General features: G+C 39.0%; 2 protein-coding genes across 3 annotated transcripts in view; one reads left to right on the top strand and one right to left on the bottom strand.

Moving 5' to 3' along the window:
• The first annotated feature begins 1,267 nt into the window (after positions 1–1,267).
• Positions 1,268–9,888, top strand: fbxo16 (F-box protein 16). Its single transcript, XM_071920044.2, has 8 exons — positions 1,268–1,363; positions 2,161–2,196; positions 3,099–3,305; positions 4,681–4,845; positions 5,551–5,819; positions 6,950–7,043; positions 8,246–8,510; positions 9,839–9,888. The coding sequence occupies exons 1-8, from the start codon at positions 1,268–1,270 to the stop codon at positions 9,886–9,888; spliced, it is 1,182 nt and encodes a 393-aa protein (XP_071776145.2).
• A 783-nt stretch (positions 9,889–10,671) lies between these two features.
• fam49a (family with sequence similarity 49 member A) overlaps positions 10,672–15,117 on the bottom strand; it is a 41,700-nt gene continuing 37,254 nt past the window's right edge. For both annotated transcript variants that reach the window (XM_071920013.2, XM_071920014.2), the window contains one exon: positions 10,672–13,792. In XM_071920013.2, coding sequence (XP_071776114.1) covers positions 13,729–13,792 — 64 coding nt within the window. In that variant the 3' untranslated portion in view covers positions 10,672–13,728. The remainder of the gene's footprint in view (positions 13,793–15,117) is intronic.

The following is a 15,117-nucleotide window of genomic DNA, read 5'->3' as shown; positions in this document are numbered from 1 at the left end:
ATACGCACAAGTCCATTTAGTAAGTGGGACATACAACACAAGATCATTAGTAATTATATTAGAATGGGTCTCAACATTTCTAAACTGTCAAATCCCTTCAATACTGGAAGAATACATTTTACATATCCTGAGAATATATTTATATAGCCAATATGTTTCAAAATATACAAGAAAATTGTCAAAAGTGTATTTGTACATGTAGATGACATTCATTTTAAATGTATTTTGAGTGGCCACAGTACATTTTGGATAGATTTTGATATATGTTGTCAACAGAACAGTTTCAAATGAATGATATATATACAGTATATTTTTAGCCAATTCTGCATATTTTGAAACGTATTTCCAAACAGCGAAATGTATTTTTTGCAGTATCAGTGTTCCGGAGGCAGATGGTGTGGCAATTGCAGTTTCATACATTACATTTGTCATCATTACAGCTAGTGACGCCTGCACACTGCACACACACACACACACACACACACACACACACACTCCACTGTGGTTTGGTTTGCAGCGCCCTCCTGTGTGACAAGCGGTGACAGCCAGTCCAGTAGCAGGGAAAGGGAGTCAGGGGGGAGGTGCAGTCAGTCAGCATCACTATGGAAACAGGTAAACTGTGTACTGGGAGCTGGGAGGAGAAGAGTTGCGTATACAGACACAAAGGGGATCAGGAATATGCACCTAGACAGGAAGTGTGTTTAGGAGTTTAATTTATGTTTCTCCACTGGCTGAGGAAACCTGATGGTGAGTTAGCGATCCCTCAGTGTATTGTATGGTTCTGTGACTATAATAATTGTGTGTATGGGTGTGTGTCAGGCTAGATTTATGCCTCTTTTGAGCTTTGATACTGCTTAAAAGGTGGCTACACTTTGGTCCCCAGCATCCAACCATATTGTCATCAGACTTTTACTTTTATTTGGTTCAAACTAATGAATATGATCAGAGAAAGAGGCAGGTATACTGCGTGTACATTCTCAAAAATGTGTGGAAATAGCATAAAATTGACAAAATGTTGACAAAATGTACTTATTGTAAGTCACATTTGGACAAAAGCATCTGCTAAATGACATAATGTAATGTAAATGTAAACAAGGTGTGTCTTCCACTCTTAATTTTTAAATCAATCTTGTTTTAATGTTTTTGGACATCTTGCTTACCTGGATGACTGAAATGAATCTACACAGACATATAGCACTAGATGTTGTGTTTCATGTTGTGTAAATCATGTTGTTGTTTCAGCGCACTTCACCTGTTGAGCAGAAAGATGCCGTTTGCACCGAGGTCGTCTCTGAGCTCTGCCAAGCTGCAGACCAAACTGAGCGCTTGGACGCCTCTGAACCACCAGCCGTCCAACAACAAAGTCAGATAAAGTCACCTCTGCTTGTTTTGTTACTGACTGTTTAGCTGTGTCTGTGTCCCTGTGGGGCCAAAAAGGTTTACAGTATTATCAGTCAAAAGGAAGTTATTTAGTGATATAAACTTGAGGTATATTCACAAAGACTCATAGAGAGTTTGACTTATACATGGAGTATATGCTTGTAGAAACTTTCATATCCATCGTAACTACAAATCATATCCCCAAAATGTCAACTTTTCAGGAACTAAGAAAAGCAGCTTTGTTTTCCCACCAGACGACGATGCATTTTTGACTTTATCCAGTTGGTTTTGAAATGTTTTTTTAAACTCAAGGGTTGTATAATTCTCTCAGCCCATAGAGGAGCATGAAATCCTTCAACTGAAGTCAAAACATGAAAATCACCACTGTTGGAGTTATGAGGCCTACTTCAATTTATACCTGCACTACCAACATAAACAAGCTTTTTCCAGCCTCAAAATACATGTAAAAGTGATGTTTAACAGCCACATACTGTCAGTCCTTGTATAAAGAGCTGAGTCATTCAGTTTGAGAGAAACGTCTTTCAATCCAGTGAATCAAAACATAGACAAAGCCAGCAGTGTTTGAACCCGTGCCATACTGCAGTTATGAATGAGGCCTTTGGGTCAGAAGCAGCTGTAAGAAATATCGGCCACCTGGTTGTGTCATTTTTGATTCTATCATTATAATCATATTCATTCACGATAACTGTCTATCTGGATGTGATCACTCATTATGTTTTTCTTACTAACTTTGTTCACAACTCTCCTCTTCTTCTTCAGGTGTTTGCAGAGAGACGAAGCCTGCTGGCAAAGTGGGTGAGTTGAGAGATACAGTAGATCCACAGTGAACTGATGGTTTTCTACTGTCCAGAGAGTGAAACTGAGTCTGTATTCCTCTTGTTAGGCAGAGTAGAAAACCATACAAACCATATGATTTGGCTTTACTAGATATCACTTTTGCTGCCATGTTGTGGCGTCAATTTTGCGTCGCTCCTAGTAGTACGCATTTCTCCACCATCACCACCATGTTGTGGAGACTCTATTCTGTTCTATTCTATTCTATTTTATTCTATGGTTGTCTCAGTTTTACAAAAGTTGAGCAGTTAGATGAAGAAAATGCACAGGGAGTTCTATTCTGTTCTGTTTTGTTGTGTTCTACTCTATTCTACTGTATTTTGCTCTATTCTATTGTATTGTATTCTATTGTATTGTATTGTATTCTGTTCTATTCTATTCTACTCTGTTAGATGAAGATGTTGCTCAGGGAGTTCTATTCTTATCCTTGCTCTGCCTGTCTCAGTTTGACAAATAATTGAGCAGTTAGATGAAGAAAATTCCCAGGGAGTTCTATTCCATTCTATTCTATTCTATTCTGTTAGATGAAGAAATTGTTCAGGGAGTTCTATTCTATTCTATTCGATGAAGATGTTGCTCAAGGAGTTTTCTTCTCTTCTCTTCTCTTCTCTTCTCTTCTCTTCTCTTCTCTTCTCTTCTCTTCTCTTCTCTACTCTTCTCTTGTCTTCTCTTCTCTTGTCTTCTCTTTTCTTCTCTTCTCTTCTCTTCTCTTCTCTTCTCTTCTCTTCTCTCCTCTTCTCTTCTCTCCTCTTGTCTTCTCTACTCTTGTCTTCTCTTTTCTTCTCTTCTCTTCTCTTCTCTTCTCTTCTCTTCTCTTCTCTTCTCTTCTATCCTCTCCTCTCCTCTCTGTCTCTCTGTGTCAGTTTTCCAGGTGGTGTGACGGCCAGCGGAGGGCGGTGCTGCAGGACTTTGTGAGCGGCTGCAGTGTGGATCAGCTGCGGTTCCTGGGCCTCACGGTGAGCGCCCGGCTCCCCCTGCAGGCCGCGGACTTCACCTGCCTGCTGCCCAGGGCGCTCTGCCTCTACCTGTTCTCCATGCTGGACCCCCGCAGCCTCTGCCGCTGTGCTCAGGTACACACACACACACACACACACACACACACACACACACACACACTGAGGAATCATCATGGGATCCAGTTGATACCGAGGGTGGAAGTAATGAATTACAATTTGTCTTGTTGCTGTAACTGAAGAGCTTTTCTTTGTACTTGTACTTTTTTGAGTATTTTATAAAGTCAGTATTTTTATATTTTACTACATTTTAAATCCAAATTTTGTCGTCTCTCCATAAGCATTGCATCAGAAACTGGCCAATCATAAATTACATCCACATCAAACCTGCACAATCATGTGTTAACAGTAAATGCTCAGATTAATTTGTGACAGTATCTTAGGCAACATCCACTCAGCTACAGTGTTCATGGTTTGTGTTTGCCTGGTTGTTGTCTAGCTGGTTCACTAGCCTTGCTAGCTAGTTGGATAGCTAATAGCAAACAAAAAAGCAATGTAGTGACATTATTGAATAATGGGCATGGACATTTTCAGTTTGTTTTTTATGACAGATAGAATAATGAAATGAATTTCAGGGTTTTATTTTTACATCGCTCAACAGTTTTTAACATCATGTGCAATATCACATATAGAATTCTCTGTCCTCTCCTTTTTACATTGCAACTTACTCTGAGTTCATTTCAAATTAGCTACTTTTTTACTTTTACTTAAGTACATTTATACATCAGTAATTTTACTCCTACTTAAATACATTTTTTTGACTAGTTGAGGTGCGTTTGATTTATGTCACCAGACAGTGAACAGCCTTAACAGTAGGCGCTTCAGACTGTGTGCTTCTCTTTTTGTTTCTCCAAGTATTCAAAATATATTCCTGGTTGTCTAGGCAGCACACCAAGAATCATCAAGTCAGCCAAAGAGTAATCCTCTCCCCAGGCTGAGGGAGATATTTAGGCTTACAAGGTTTCAGGAGGGGCTTCTCTGCTACATGTTAATGGTCATTAACATTAACAGGGTCAGCAGTACAAATCTTCCCTCATAGCTGTTTGTATGCTGATATTTTAGTTTTGTTCTTTTTATATCACAGCAGTCTATGCTATTATTATTATTAGCACTAGTGCTAGTAGTAGTAGTAATAGCAGCAGTAGTAGTAGTATTAGCAGTAGTAGTAGTAGTAGTAGTAGTAATTTATAAGTTTAAGATTATTTTTATTGAGCCCTGAGAGGAAACTGGGTTATTGCAGCTATAGATAGCAATAAAACAATTACAAAATACTGAAAATTAAAGATACAACATCCTCATCATGCTAATACAGAGTTCCTATTAGCTAGAGGTAAAGAATTCTTCTAAGAATATGTAAATGTGCATCACTGGATGTTCACATTATCAGATGTTCATTATCAGATGATGATCATGTTGGCTGTACTGTGGGCAGGTGAGCTGGCACTGGAGGAGCATCGTGGAGCTGGACCAGCTGTGGATGCCCAAGTGTCTGCGGCTGGGCTGGTGCATCAGCTTCCCCCCCACGCCGCTCGAGCAGGGCGTCTGGAAGAGACACTACATCCACACTGTGCAGGAGCTGCGCTACGGCAAGCCGCAGGTCAGCAGACCGCACGTTTCACTGTACCAGAATCACAGTTAGCTTAAGGGTCCAATATTCCTCAGTGTTTTTAAATATACTGTGTCTCAGGATAAGAATATTGTTCATAATGATTTGCAAATAGACTTAGTTAGCAAATTTAATTGGAAAAAACTCTCAAAATGTGTAAAAATGTATTTAATGAATTTGAAGAGTAAGGATGGATTTTTGAAAATGCAGTGACTCATGAACCACTCAAACAACATCAAATTTTAAAAACCTCTACATTAAACATCATCATATACACATATACATAGAGGAAAATACACACAATACACACAATACACAAGGTTACAATATACACAATTTGGACTTGATATTAACACCAAGATCACCATTGTCCATTGGCTTACAGAAGAACAAAAATTTATGTATGCACCTCTCTTTAGGAAACGGTCAAAGTGTGGGTATATGTGTGCATGTATGTGTGTGCAGGTGTGTTTATGTGCACACAGGCAGTTCTCTTTGGGTGTTTGTGCTGGTGGATGTGTGTTTGTGTGTAGATACACAGCCCTCTGGGAGTTTAAATTTGTGCATATAAATGTTGGTGTACGCCCTCCATTGTGTATTTGTATGCTTATTATGTGTCTATGTCTGTGTGTGTGTGTGTGTGTGTGTGTGTGTATTCATGTGACTCTGTGTGTGAATGTGTGTGTTCATGTCCAGACCCCGTCGTCCCGGCAGCAGTCGGTGGTTCCACATGTAGCAGCCATCAGCAGCAGACATGTAGAACCATCACAACCGTCAGTTTTCCTCAGGGAGGAGCGTTCGGCGTCCGCCAGCCAGCGAGCCGGAAGCACCGCCGGGAGGGGTTCGGGGACAGGGAAGCAGCCGGCTGCACCGCCCCCCTGGAGAGACTCCGACAGACATCCCAAAGACACCCTGCGCTTCAACTACCTGGCCAACCTGGACCCCATTGAACAAGCCCAGCAGGCGTAAGACCGCTTTCCCTACATCCAAGATGAAGTTTTGGTTTATCGTGTTATTAAATTAAAATATTAAAATATGTATTCCTTCAATCAACTGTAGAATGAAAGTAAAACAATACATTTACATTGTTAAGCTGAAACAAATTAACTACTGACTGAATTTAGGGGGTTAATACATGAAAATTGCAGCCTTGCATGCACACAGACACACAACTCCATCATCTCATTAATGGGACTTAATTGAGGCACAATATGTGATACATGGTTAATTTATGGATGGCATTAGAGCCCAGTTCTTGAGCTTTAATAGAAAATATAAATCATCTTGGGGTTGAATACTTATGCAAACTCACATTCTCTGTTATTTTAATATTATACTTTCACATAAATTTCTCCAATTTCATTTTCACTTTGATAGAATAGAGTGCTTTCCATAGACTAAAAATATATTTTGAAAAAACTTTGCAGCACAACAAAATGTGCATAAAGCCAAGGGGGCTGAATGCTGCTGCAAGGCCCTGCAGATCAGGGTCTGGGGTCAATTCATGAATGAACTCATCAATTCCAATTCATTGGAATTTGAAAAAACCTACAGGAAACAGAACTGGAATTGAATTGAAATTTCAGGAAGTTGAATTTAATTCTGTGAAATTCCATGCTTTTTTTTCTTACCACATATCTTAGATTACACGTAATGTTATATATTATCAATACTGAATATCATAAAATGTTAAAGGGACCTTTCAGGTGATATTTGGTGCATAACATGTAATGGTAATCCATACATTACAATTGAATGTATTTGATTTGTTTAACTGTTTGATTTGTTTAACTCTTTTATTTGATTTATAATGTTTAGCAAGTCAAGACAGCCTCTCTTAGAAGTGGAATTTCATGGAATTTAATGGAATTCAATTCTGTTTCCTGTCATTCCAATTCGATTCCAATGCTGTTTCCTTAGAGCTGGGTGACATTCCAATTCCAACTACAGGAAGTGAATTGGAATTTACCATGCATTCTCAGTTTGGATCATGAATGGTCCCAACCCTTCTCCAGATTCACTGAAAAGTTCATCCCCTTCTTCCACCTGACCAACACCCACTGACTCAAATATTTCTCCCTATACAAATTAAAAGCAAAGCCACCGGGAACAAGACGACCCCGGACGACGGGAGGAAGAAGAAAACTCTGTCTGAGGCGGATTATAAACTACGCAAAGCCAAGTCACTGGTAAACCTCGCTGCGTTCATAATCATCATCATCATGGTAAGCCGACTGCGGCTGTGACCTGCTTGTCTGAATCAAAGGGAGACGATAAACGCAGAGGAATCCTCCGGAGACTCCGCAACCAGCAGGCATCATGCATTATGGAGCAGCGTTTACATGGAAATTCATGTTAATGATGAGCTTCTCAGAGAGGGAGGTGACAGAGGGGGAGAAAAAAAATATGCTGCTGATGGTATTTTGGGGTGGGGGAGGAGAGGGTGAGACAGAGGACACAGTGTCATTGAATATTCAAAGCGTTCAGACAGTCTTTGTTGAAATTTTCCAAAATATCATCACACATTTTAGGAGCTGGATCCACAGTTTAAACCGCAAGATTCAACTAAGACTGAGGATACTGCTGAAAAATAGAATACAATACAAATTTCCAGCCTTAACTTATTTTCTTTTCTAAGCTTTTACTTGCACAGGGTGACTTTTTTAGTAAAGGGAGAGCTCACCTGGTTTACTGGCCTCACCTGGGTTTGGAGATTAAAACCTATGTAATTTAATGTGATGTATTTGCTCTTGAAACAGGACATTGGGGCGGGACATAACGAAGGAAAGGATCATTCAAAAGCGTAAACCAATGGGAAATCAGTTAGGGAGAGAAAGGTAGTTCTATTTGATGGGAGGGGCGGGATTGTTAATAAATCTGTGATGTTGGAATTTTTATTTACGCCTACTGGTACGCAATGAGGTCACCATTAAATACACTGTTCTACAGGAAGTAAAAACAATGGGATATTGATATAAAAATACAGGAAAACGAAACATTTTTATTTTTGTTTTTTGGGCATTTATTCTTAAATAGGTGTATATTATGACATGGAAAATTAGCTAAAAAGGTGAAAAAGTCATTTTTTTATTTCATTGTGGCTTTTATAGTCACCTCTTTAATCCTCAGGCTCCTGCTGACTCCCATCATGATTCATTACAATTATATTCTATTTATTTTTACTTTCCACAGTTTACAGTATTTCATGACTCACAACCATTTTACATAGTGCATGAGAAAAACCTCTGTATTGAGAGAAATCCAATAATAGCTTGGAATCCAGATGTTTTTAAACCTGCAGTCATTGCCAGGTTAACAATCATTTTAAAATATTTACAGACATAAAAAAATAAATCCAGTTCATTTCATCTCTCTCTCTCTCTCTCTCCAGATGTTCCTCAGCTCCAACTCCAGACCCCCCGCTCCTCCTCCTCCTACCCCTCCTCATCATCATCATCATCATCATCAGACCCAAAGCCGACCCGACTGGGCGGCCCGCAGCCTGGACTATCCCGTCACCAAGGAAACCGGCAAGAGCCTGGCGCGGTCGGCCCAGTGGAATGCTGGGATACGTCCGGGGCCGGTGAGGTCGGCGGTGCCCAGGCTGAGCGCGGCGGGGCTGAGGGCGTCGCAGCGCTCACACAGGAGCGCTCCCAGTAAGACTCACTGGTTTACAGCAACATATGATGCAACCAGACAGCAAGACATCAACTCATTATGGGATTAGAAACTGCTGATTCTGCAGGAAAGACATAGTTGCATAGTTGCTCCCTCTATTAGCAATGTTTTGTTTTTTTCCCTCAAAATGTGACCAAACCCACAGTGGAACTAAATTATTGATTCTTAACAGTTTACAGTCTTTTTAGAGCTAAGTGTTATGGCAAAAATACAAAATAGATGTGTAGATTTGGTTCAATGATTATCTAAAAAAAAACTTGTTTTCTCCCAATGGTGATTCTCCATTGAACTGAACTTTTAACTGTAAGAAAAGGCTTTTAATCCGTTAGTGTGAAACTAGCCCTTCACTCTCTAAATGAATAGACTCTCTTGTATAAAATGAAACAGGGATGGAGGTTTCCTTTACGACAAGAGGTTTCATTTGCTTATCCACAGCAGGGCCAAGTGGGACAGGTTTGCAGCAGGGCCCGCTGAAAATGTTTATCACATGTGTAACATCTAGAGAGCTGTGTGTTTATTTGACGCCCAGAAGACAAATCGTCTTCGCTGGCAGTGAGGACAAAAAAAGGGGCACAGAGGTGTTGTTCAGGGAGAAGCTGAGCGACACAGATAACAGGCCTGACTTTAATTCAATCTCAAAACCTCAAAATATGAATAGAAACTGTAATGTCTTTGTCTTCTCATGCAAAAAACAAAAAAACAGTGCTGTGTTTAAATTCTTGATGTTTGAAGAGAATCCTTTTAACTAACTGAGCTAACTGAATTGACTAAGTGAGTTGAGTTCACTTAACTTTGTGGTCTGCATGTCTGGCCAGGTCTTAGCTATTATTTAAATCACAGAATTTTCCACAGATACTGTGGTTCTTCTTATTGCCTAGACACATAGTTTGTTATGTGGGCCTTAATTTCAAGCAAACAGAGTGTTCTATTATGAGAGGACATTCCTTACTGTAATTATGGGTATGAAGGTGATGAAACCACTGGTATCACTGAACTACAAAACCACAGTAAATAACAGACTCGCAGGTATTATGGCTTTTATTCTGTCTGAGACGTTTTCTCCACAGTAGTGTACATACATGAGAATTAAAAGCAGCTGATTGGTTACAGGACTTGGCATAATAAGCAATAAAGCACAGCTAATGGGAATTATCAGCACCACTGGAACACATCTTTGACCAATCAAATTTCTTACATTAGCTGAAACTGCGTGTTGTGTAATAATGTTTTTCATTTAGAGACATGGCCCTCCAGTGGAAAAGTGGCTTATGAAGTAATATGAATACCTCCACCCCTCCCACCCCAGGTATACCACTGTTTGAGGTTCAGCCTTGGACTTTCCCTGCTTCAAACTGAGCATCAGATGAGGAGTGAACCACATCGCCCCCATCAGGAAGACACCAGAACTGCAGCCCAGCCTTGAAGACAGAAGATCCAGCCTGCACTGAGGCCCAACAAGCACAAGTACGATATCTGTGGTTCTGTGGTTTTCAGACTTTTTTTTCTTATGACCTAGTTTTATGTTTTTCATGATTTGTTTTGCAACCCCAAAGTGTTTTTTGCAAAGCTATTGTGTGAATGCAGCACTGGATGGAGAAAAGAGAGGATGGAAATGGAGAGAGAGAGAGAAAAACATGAACACACGACATTTACTTGTAATTACACTGTAAGAGAAGAATACCAGAAATGACTAACTGTCTCAATCATCTTAAAGGATCTTCAAACATCCGCTCTGGGACTGTGTTTGATGGAGAAATAAAGCCATTGAAAATCACTAATGAACAAGCAGTTGAATGATTTTCCTGATATTGAGGAAAAGTGTTTTGCATGAGCAGTAAATAGCCTTGTGTTAGTAGCCTAGTTGTTATAATAGGAATACATTATGGATATTTGAAGAGTTGTGTTCCAAAATGAGATATCCACTATTTGGAAAAAAGTGCTATGAAATTATCAAACAAATTATGGTGCTTTTTGTTTTGGGTGTCAAAATGATAACTTTTACAGACAAGATGCTGTATATTTTATATATACTGTATATTGAATGATTAACTTAAGGTAATTACTTTTTTTCCATTTGTTTATAGGCTTGTATTTGTTGTGAATCATATATTGTAAATAAGGAAGCCAAAAGAAACCTAGTCAGCGTAAGAAATGTACCACCTTTATTTTCCAATCCACACATCCCATTCAGTATGCAAATACAAAGCCAAAGCAATTTATGAACAGTGAGTCAGAGCTCCAAAAAATATTAAACAATAACTGTCAGTTAACGACAAAAATGAGATTTCGTCTCAATATTCGAAACAACTTCTTGCATACAAACACACAGTAGCATATCTTGGGCAAAAAAAAAACGAAGCCTGGTGTACTTCAATCATGACAGAAGTTCAACAGAAGACTTTTAAAATCACTTCAGTCAGATGAACAATATCAATATCAATATCATACGTACACTCCGCTCTGCGTCTCGGAAAGTCTCGTCCATGTACAGTATTCACTCTTTGCATATAAAACATTGCATCCAAAACCCAAAGTATGGCTCACACACTTAGAATATATTACTAAATACAAAGATGATCAAAAAAATAAACACTTGACAACATATTTAAATGCATGGTAGATGCCTTGACGTGTTAATTGAATGTTAATTAATCGAATGTTAATGTGAGTACAGTTTGTCAAAAGGCAGGAGTGTGTATGGCTTTATGGATGAAATAAAATTAAGCTCAGTTTGAAGAAACAAAACTAACTCTGTGTTGTTGATGAGAAGAAAAAAAATGTAATTATTATTATTAAGTAACAGTTTTCACAGGTTAGTCCTTCTAATATTTGCCAGCTTATGTGACTATAAGTGTTTAAGGCAATGTTGAGCTCCCATGATTAGCCACAGACGTTTCCATATATTCCATGTTTAATACACAAGTGATCAGGGGGGCGATTAGTTCAGATTTTAATAAGGAGGATGGTACAGCGGTGTAGTCGAGTCACCAAGTTACTATTGGGATATAAAGGACGGCAAAAACGCGGTATACCCACATACTCAATTATCACTACACTTCTGGAAAAGGAAAACAGTTGTTTCCCCACATTTTATGGGAGAGATACAACGTGAATAGTAAAAAACGTTGAGGATTACTCTGACAAAATGCAAAGCCACATTGGTTTAATCCAAACCGGTTCAGATGTTCGTTAGACGCTTCCTTAAATACACACTAGTTCTCATCTTTTGTCTCTGCGTTTAGCCTTCACCGACTAGAAGAGTTCACAAAAAGCAAAAAGTGATCCATAATTCACTGAATACAACGCACAACAGTCAATAATAATAATAATAATAATAATGAGATTGTCTGACCTTGTGAACAGGTTAGTTTGTGTAAGTCGGGGCGGCTGCTGCTGCAAACAGAGGAACCTTGAGTGATAGTCAAGGATGTCCGTGGTGTAAAATGAGGCAAACACACAATTGTACACGACAGATTGAGCTTAGATATCAGTAATATACAGAATATAATGCCCCTTTGGTCTATGATCACTGACAAGAGACAGAATAGATCGAAGGCAAGACAAACAACAGTCTTGAAAGGAATTAATTACCCTTAGCTGAGATTGAGGCGAGTTTCATTACAACGCAAAATCTCTGGATCCTGATACGTTTCTCAGCGTTTGCCTTGTAATGAAACACAAAGCCTAAGAGCTGAGATCAGGAATTGTATGTGATGGATGCACCTTAACATCTAAGAGGGACAAACGCTGATGCTGTGTATATTATCTCTAAATGTCACTTGGGCTATGAAATGATCCTGGAGTGTTGATTGACGTTCAGAAGACACTTTGCCACAGCAGGACCAAATCGGGTTTGTAATAATGAACTCAAAAGTCAGTAATATAAATAATGGGTAAGCCGGATAGTGGTGACCGAACACATGAACGAGCCCCAACTGCAGTGGAAAACAGGTGAATTTTTCCTTTAACCAGCCTGGAAACAGATCCTGAGGGCTTTTAAAGAGACTGGAGATCTTACAAGGAAAGAATAAGAATCATCACACCTGCGTCTCCCTACCTGGGCAGAGATCAAATATACGTCACAGAAAGCATTTTTTACTCTTACTTAAAAACAAATCAATTTATTCAGAATTAAAGCTATTTTTTGCAATTTTTTTTTTAGAGAAATGGATTTTCTGTTTGATACAAAAGCCACATAGATTAAGAGAAAAAAACTCACTTCAAACATGACAAAATACATAACTGTATCATTCAGAGCTTTGCCATACAACAATTAAATAAAAACATTTGGTTGGTTGGTTTATTTCTTGTGGCGGACATGTACTGCCTTTTCCGTCATCATAACCTCTCCGATTAAAGGATGGAAAACTGTGACATCAACTTGCATTTTACGTTTACAGTGGATGTTTGATTTATTTCACCAGGTGCGCCGGGTGGGGTGGAGTTTGCACATAAAGGACAGACAAAACAGCTGAAAAAAGTGCAACCTGCCAGTCACCCAAATGTAAATCAAACCAATTGATCCCTTCTCTGCTAACAGAACCAACAATGTTCAGGCCTTCACCGTAAAAAATGTCCATCTTCACAAAGCATTTATTGATCTCATATTGTCAGAAAATCCGATTTTTTTTGTACACCAAGTGAAAAAACAAATCAATACGATGAGATCATTTTACTTACTTCAATACTATTCAACATGTTTGATCTTTGATCTTGATACAAGGCAGATCTTTCCACTTATTTCAGGATAATGTCAATTGCTTCAAAAAATCAAGTCGAATTTGACTAAAATCTGTAAAATTCACTCATTGCATTGGCAAATCTTTTCAGAAAAATAAAAATTTAACACACTGACACAGCCCAATTTGTTAAGCTAGACATTTTTTTTGCTGTGTTGTTCCTTTATTCTCACTGAGTGGATTTCCAAGTGCTGCTTGCAAAGCTCTGCTATATAAGGCTGATAGGTTTCCATAATTTGTGCTGTTAACAGTTTAGGCAATTCATGTTTTGTCTTGATTTTCTTTGCAAAGTAGATGGTACATGTTCTGTGGGTTTCAATGACTTGGAGGGAATGACTATGCAAATACACACAAGTATTAACATCGAGTCTTTTTTTAAATAATGTAAACATATACATCTTTTCTGAGGTCAGCGCATTGATCCTCTTCATATCTATTTATATAAAAAGAGCAAACGTTACTGGAGCATCGTTCGGATGTTCTTCGGAGTGGACTCGTCGTTCAGGTGTTTCGTGGTGAATCTGAAGAGACACAAACCACAAAGTTTGCTTTAGTGTGATGTCAAGAAATGCCGTCACCTTCAAAATAAACAACGAGGCGGTCAGAGGATCCCGAGAGCCCACCGACACCTAAATCAAGTCAAGTATATTTATATAGTCCTTCAACACAGGCATGTCTCTTCTAGCCAAGGCCATGGATTCAATTTTGTCCCAATGGCCCATTCAGATATGTGACCTATGACCCCACTGAGGATCACTGTGGACAGACACATGGAAACACACACACACACACACACACACACACACACACACACTTAATATGCTGAAATACTAGCCTACCAAGCAGGACTCCCATGTCTTCTCCCCCCAAATTAACCTTTTCATATGTATAAGAACTCTGAGTTGTCAGCTAAGTAGCTTAACAGACTCATGGGTGTAAGGTTTTGGAGGTTCACAAATATTAAACACATGACAGGCAACTATTTTGTACAGGAGTCGTAGCCTCATGTCTCAAGTTTACAACATGAAGACAGGAGGATATTTTGACATTGTTGACATGCCAGTGAGTCTACACCGGTCACTGTGGCGACAGTACGGGACAGCAGGGGCCATAAATCTACGTTAAAAAGTACTTCCAACAAATACGGTAATCGAGTTTTGCTTGGCATAAAGCTACAAAAGACCTTTGGCAGGAGAAAGGAGGAGAAATCTATTCTGGACATGCCAGCTCTGTACAAAAGGGACAGAAGATGAGAAGAAGAAGATCTCCAGAAGAGAGAAGATAATCTACAACGCTGTCTGGCCCTTCGTCGTTTTATTTCATGATATAATGATATTGACTTGGATGTTCCTATAGCTAATGATTCTGCATTACCCAATTCCTATTTTATTGCAATACATTTTATGATTATTTCACTCTGACCCTGGTGTTCTGCAGGTTTTGTTCTGTTCAAGTAAAGACAGAAGCTACTGCTCATTCTGTTGTGTTGGCTCCTTCTTGTCTGATTAAGTAAGTATTGATTAGCCAGGGAAAGGTCCCATATAATCATTTATTATTTGATTATGGAAACTGATCATGGGTGGAATCCCTGACAATCAATACATTCTGTGAATTCACCCCCCAGAATTCTACACCAGTTAAAGTTAAAGACTGGTTAGGAACAGGGTAGATAAACTAGGGTTTGACTGATATGGGGTTTTCAAGGCAGATACTATTGTATTATAGCTGCCGATAGCCAATTATGTGCCAATATTCAATATCTTTAAATATGATCTTTTTTATGCCCAAAAATCACAGGTATTTAGTGTTTCCCTAAGAATTACATTCTGGTCAGAGTGGAAAAGCC

Source organism: Centroberyx gerrardi, chromosome 18 (assembly GCF_048128805.1).
Source record: "Centroberyx gerrardi isolate f3 chromosome 18, fCenGer3.hap1.cur.20231027, whole genome shotgun sequence".
Classification (NCBI taxonomy): Eukaryota; Metazoa; Chordata; class Actinopteri; order Beryciformes; family Berycidae; genus Centroberyx; species Centroberyx gerrardi.
Note: the sequence above shows the minus strand (reverse complement) of the source record. Positions and strands in the feature narration are given on the sequence as shown.

Excerpts from the sequence above, each read along its gene's own strand:
- fbxo16 (XM_071920044.2), top strand. The coding sequence starts at position 1,268 with ATGCCGTTTGCACCGAGGTCGTCTCTGAGCTCTGCCAAGCTGCAGACC. Across the intron at positions 7,044-8,245 it reads TACGCAAAGCCAAGTCACTG|ATGTTCCTCAGCTCCAACTC; the intron begins GTAAACCTCGCT and ends CTCTCTCTCCAG. Across the intron at positions 8,511-9,838 it reads CTCACACAGGAGCGCTCCCA|GTATACCACTGTTTGAGGTT; the intron begins GTAAGACTCACT and ends CTCCCACCCCAG.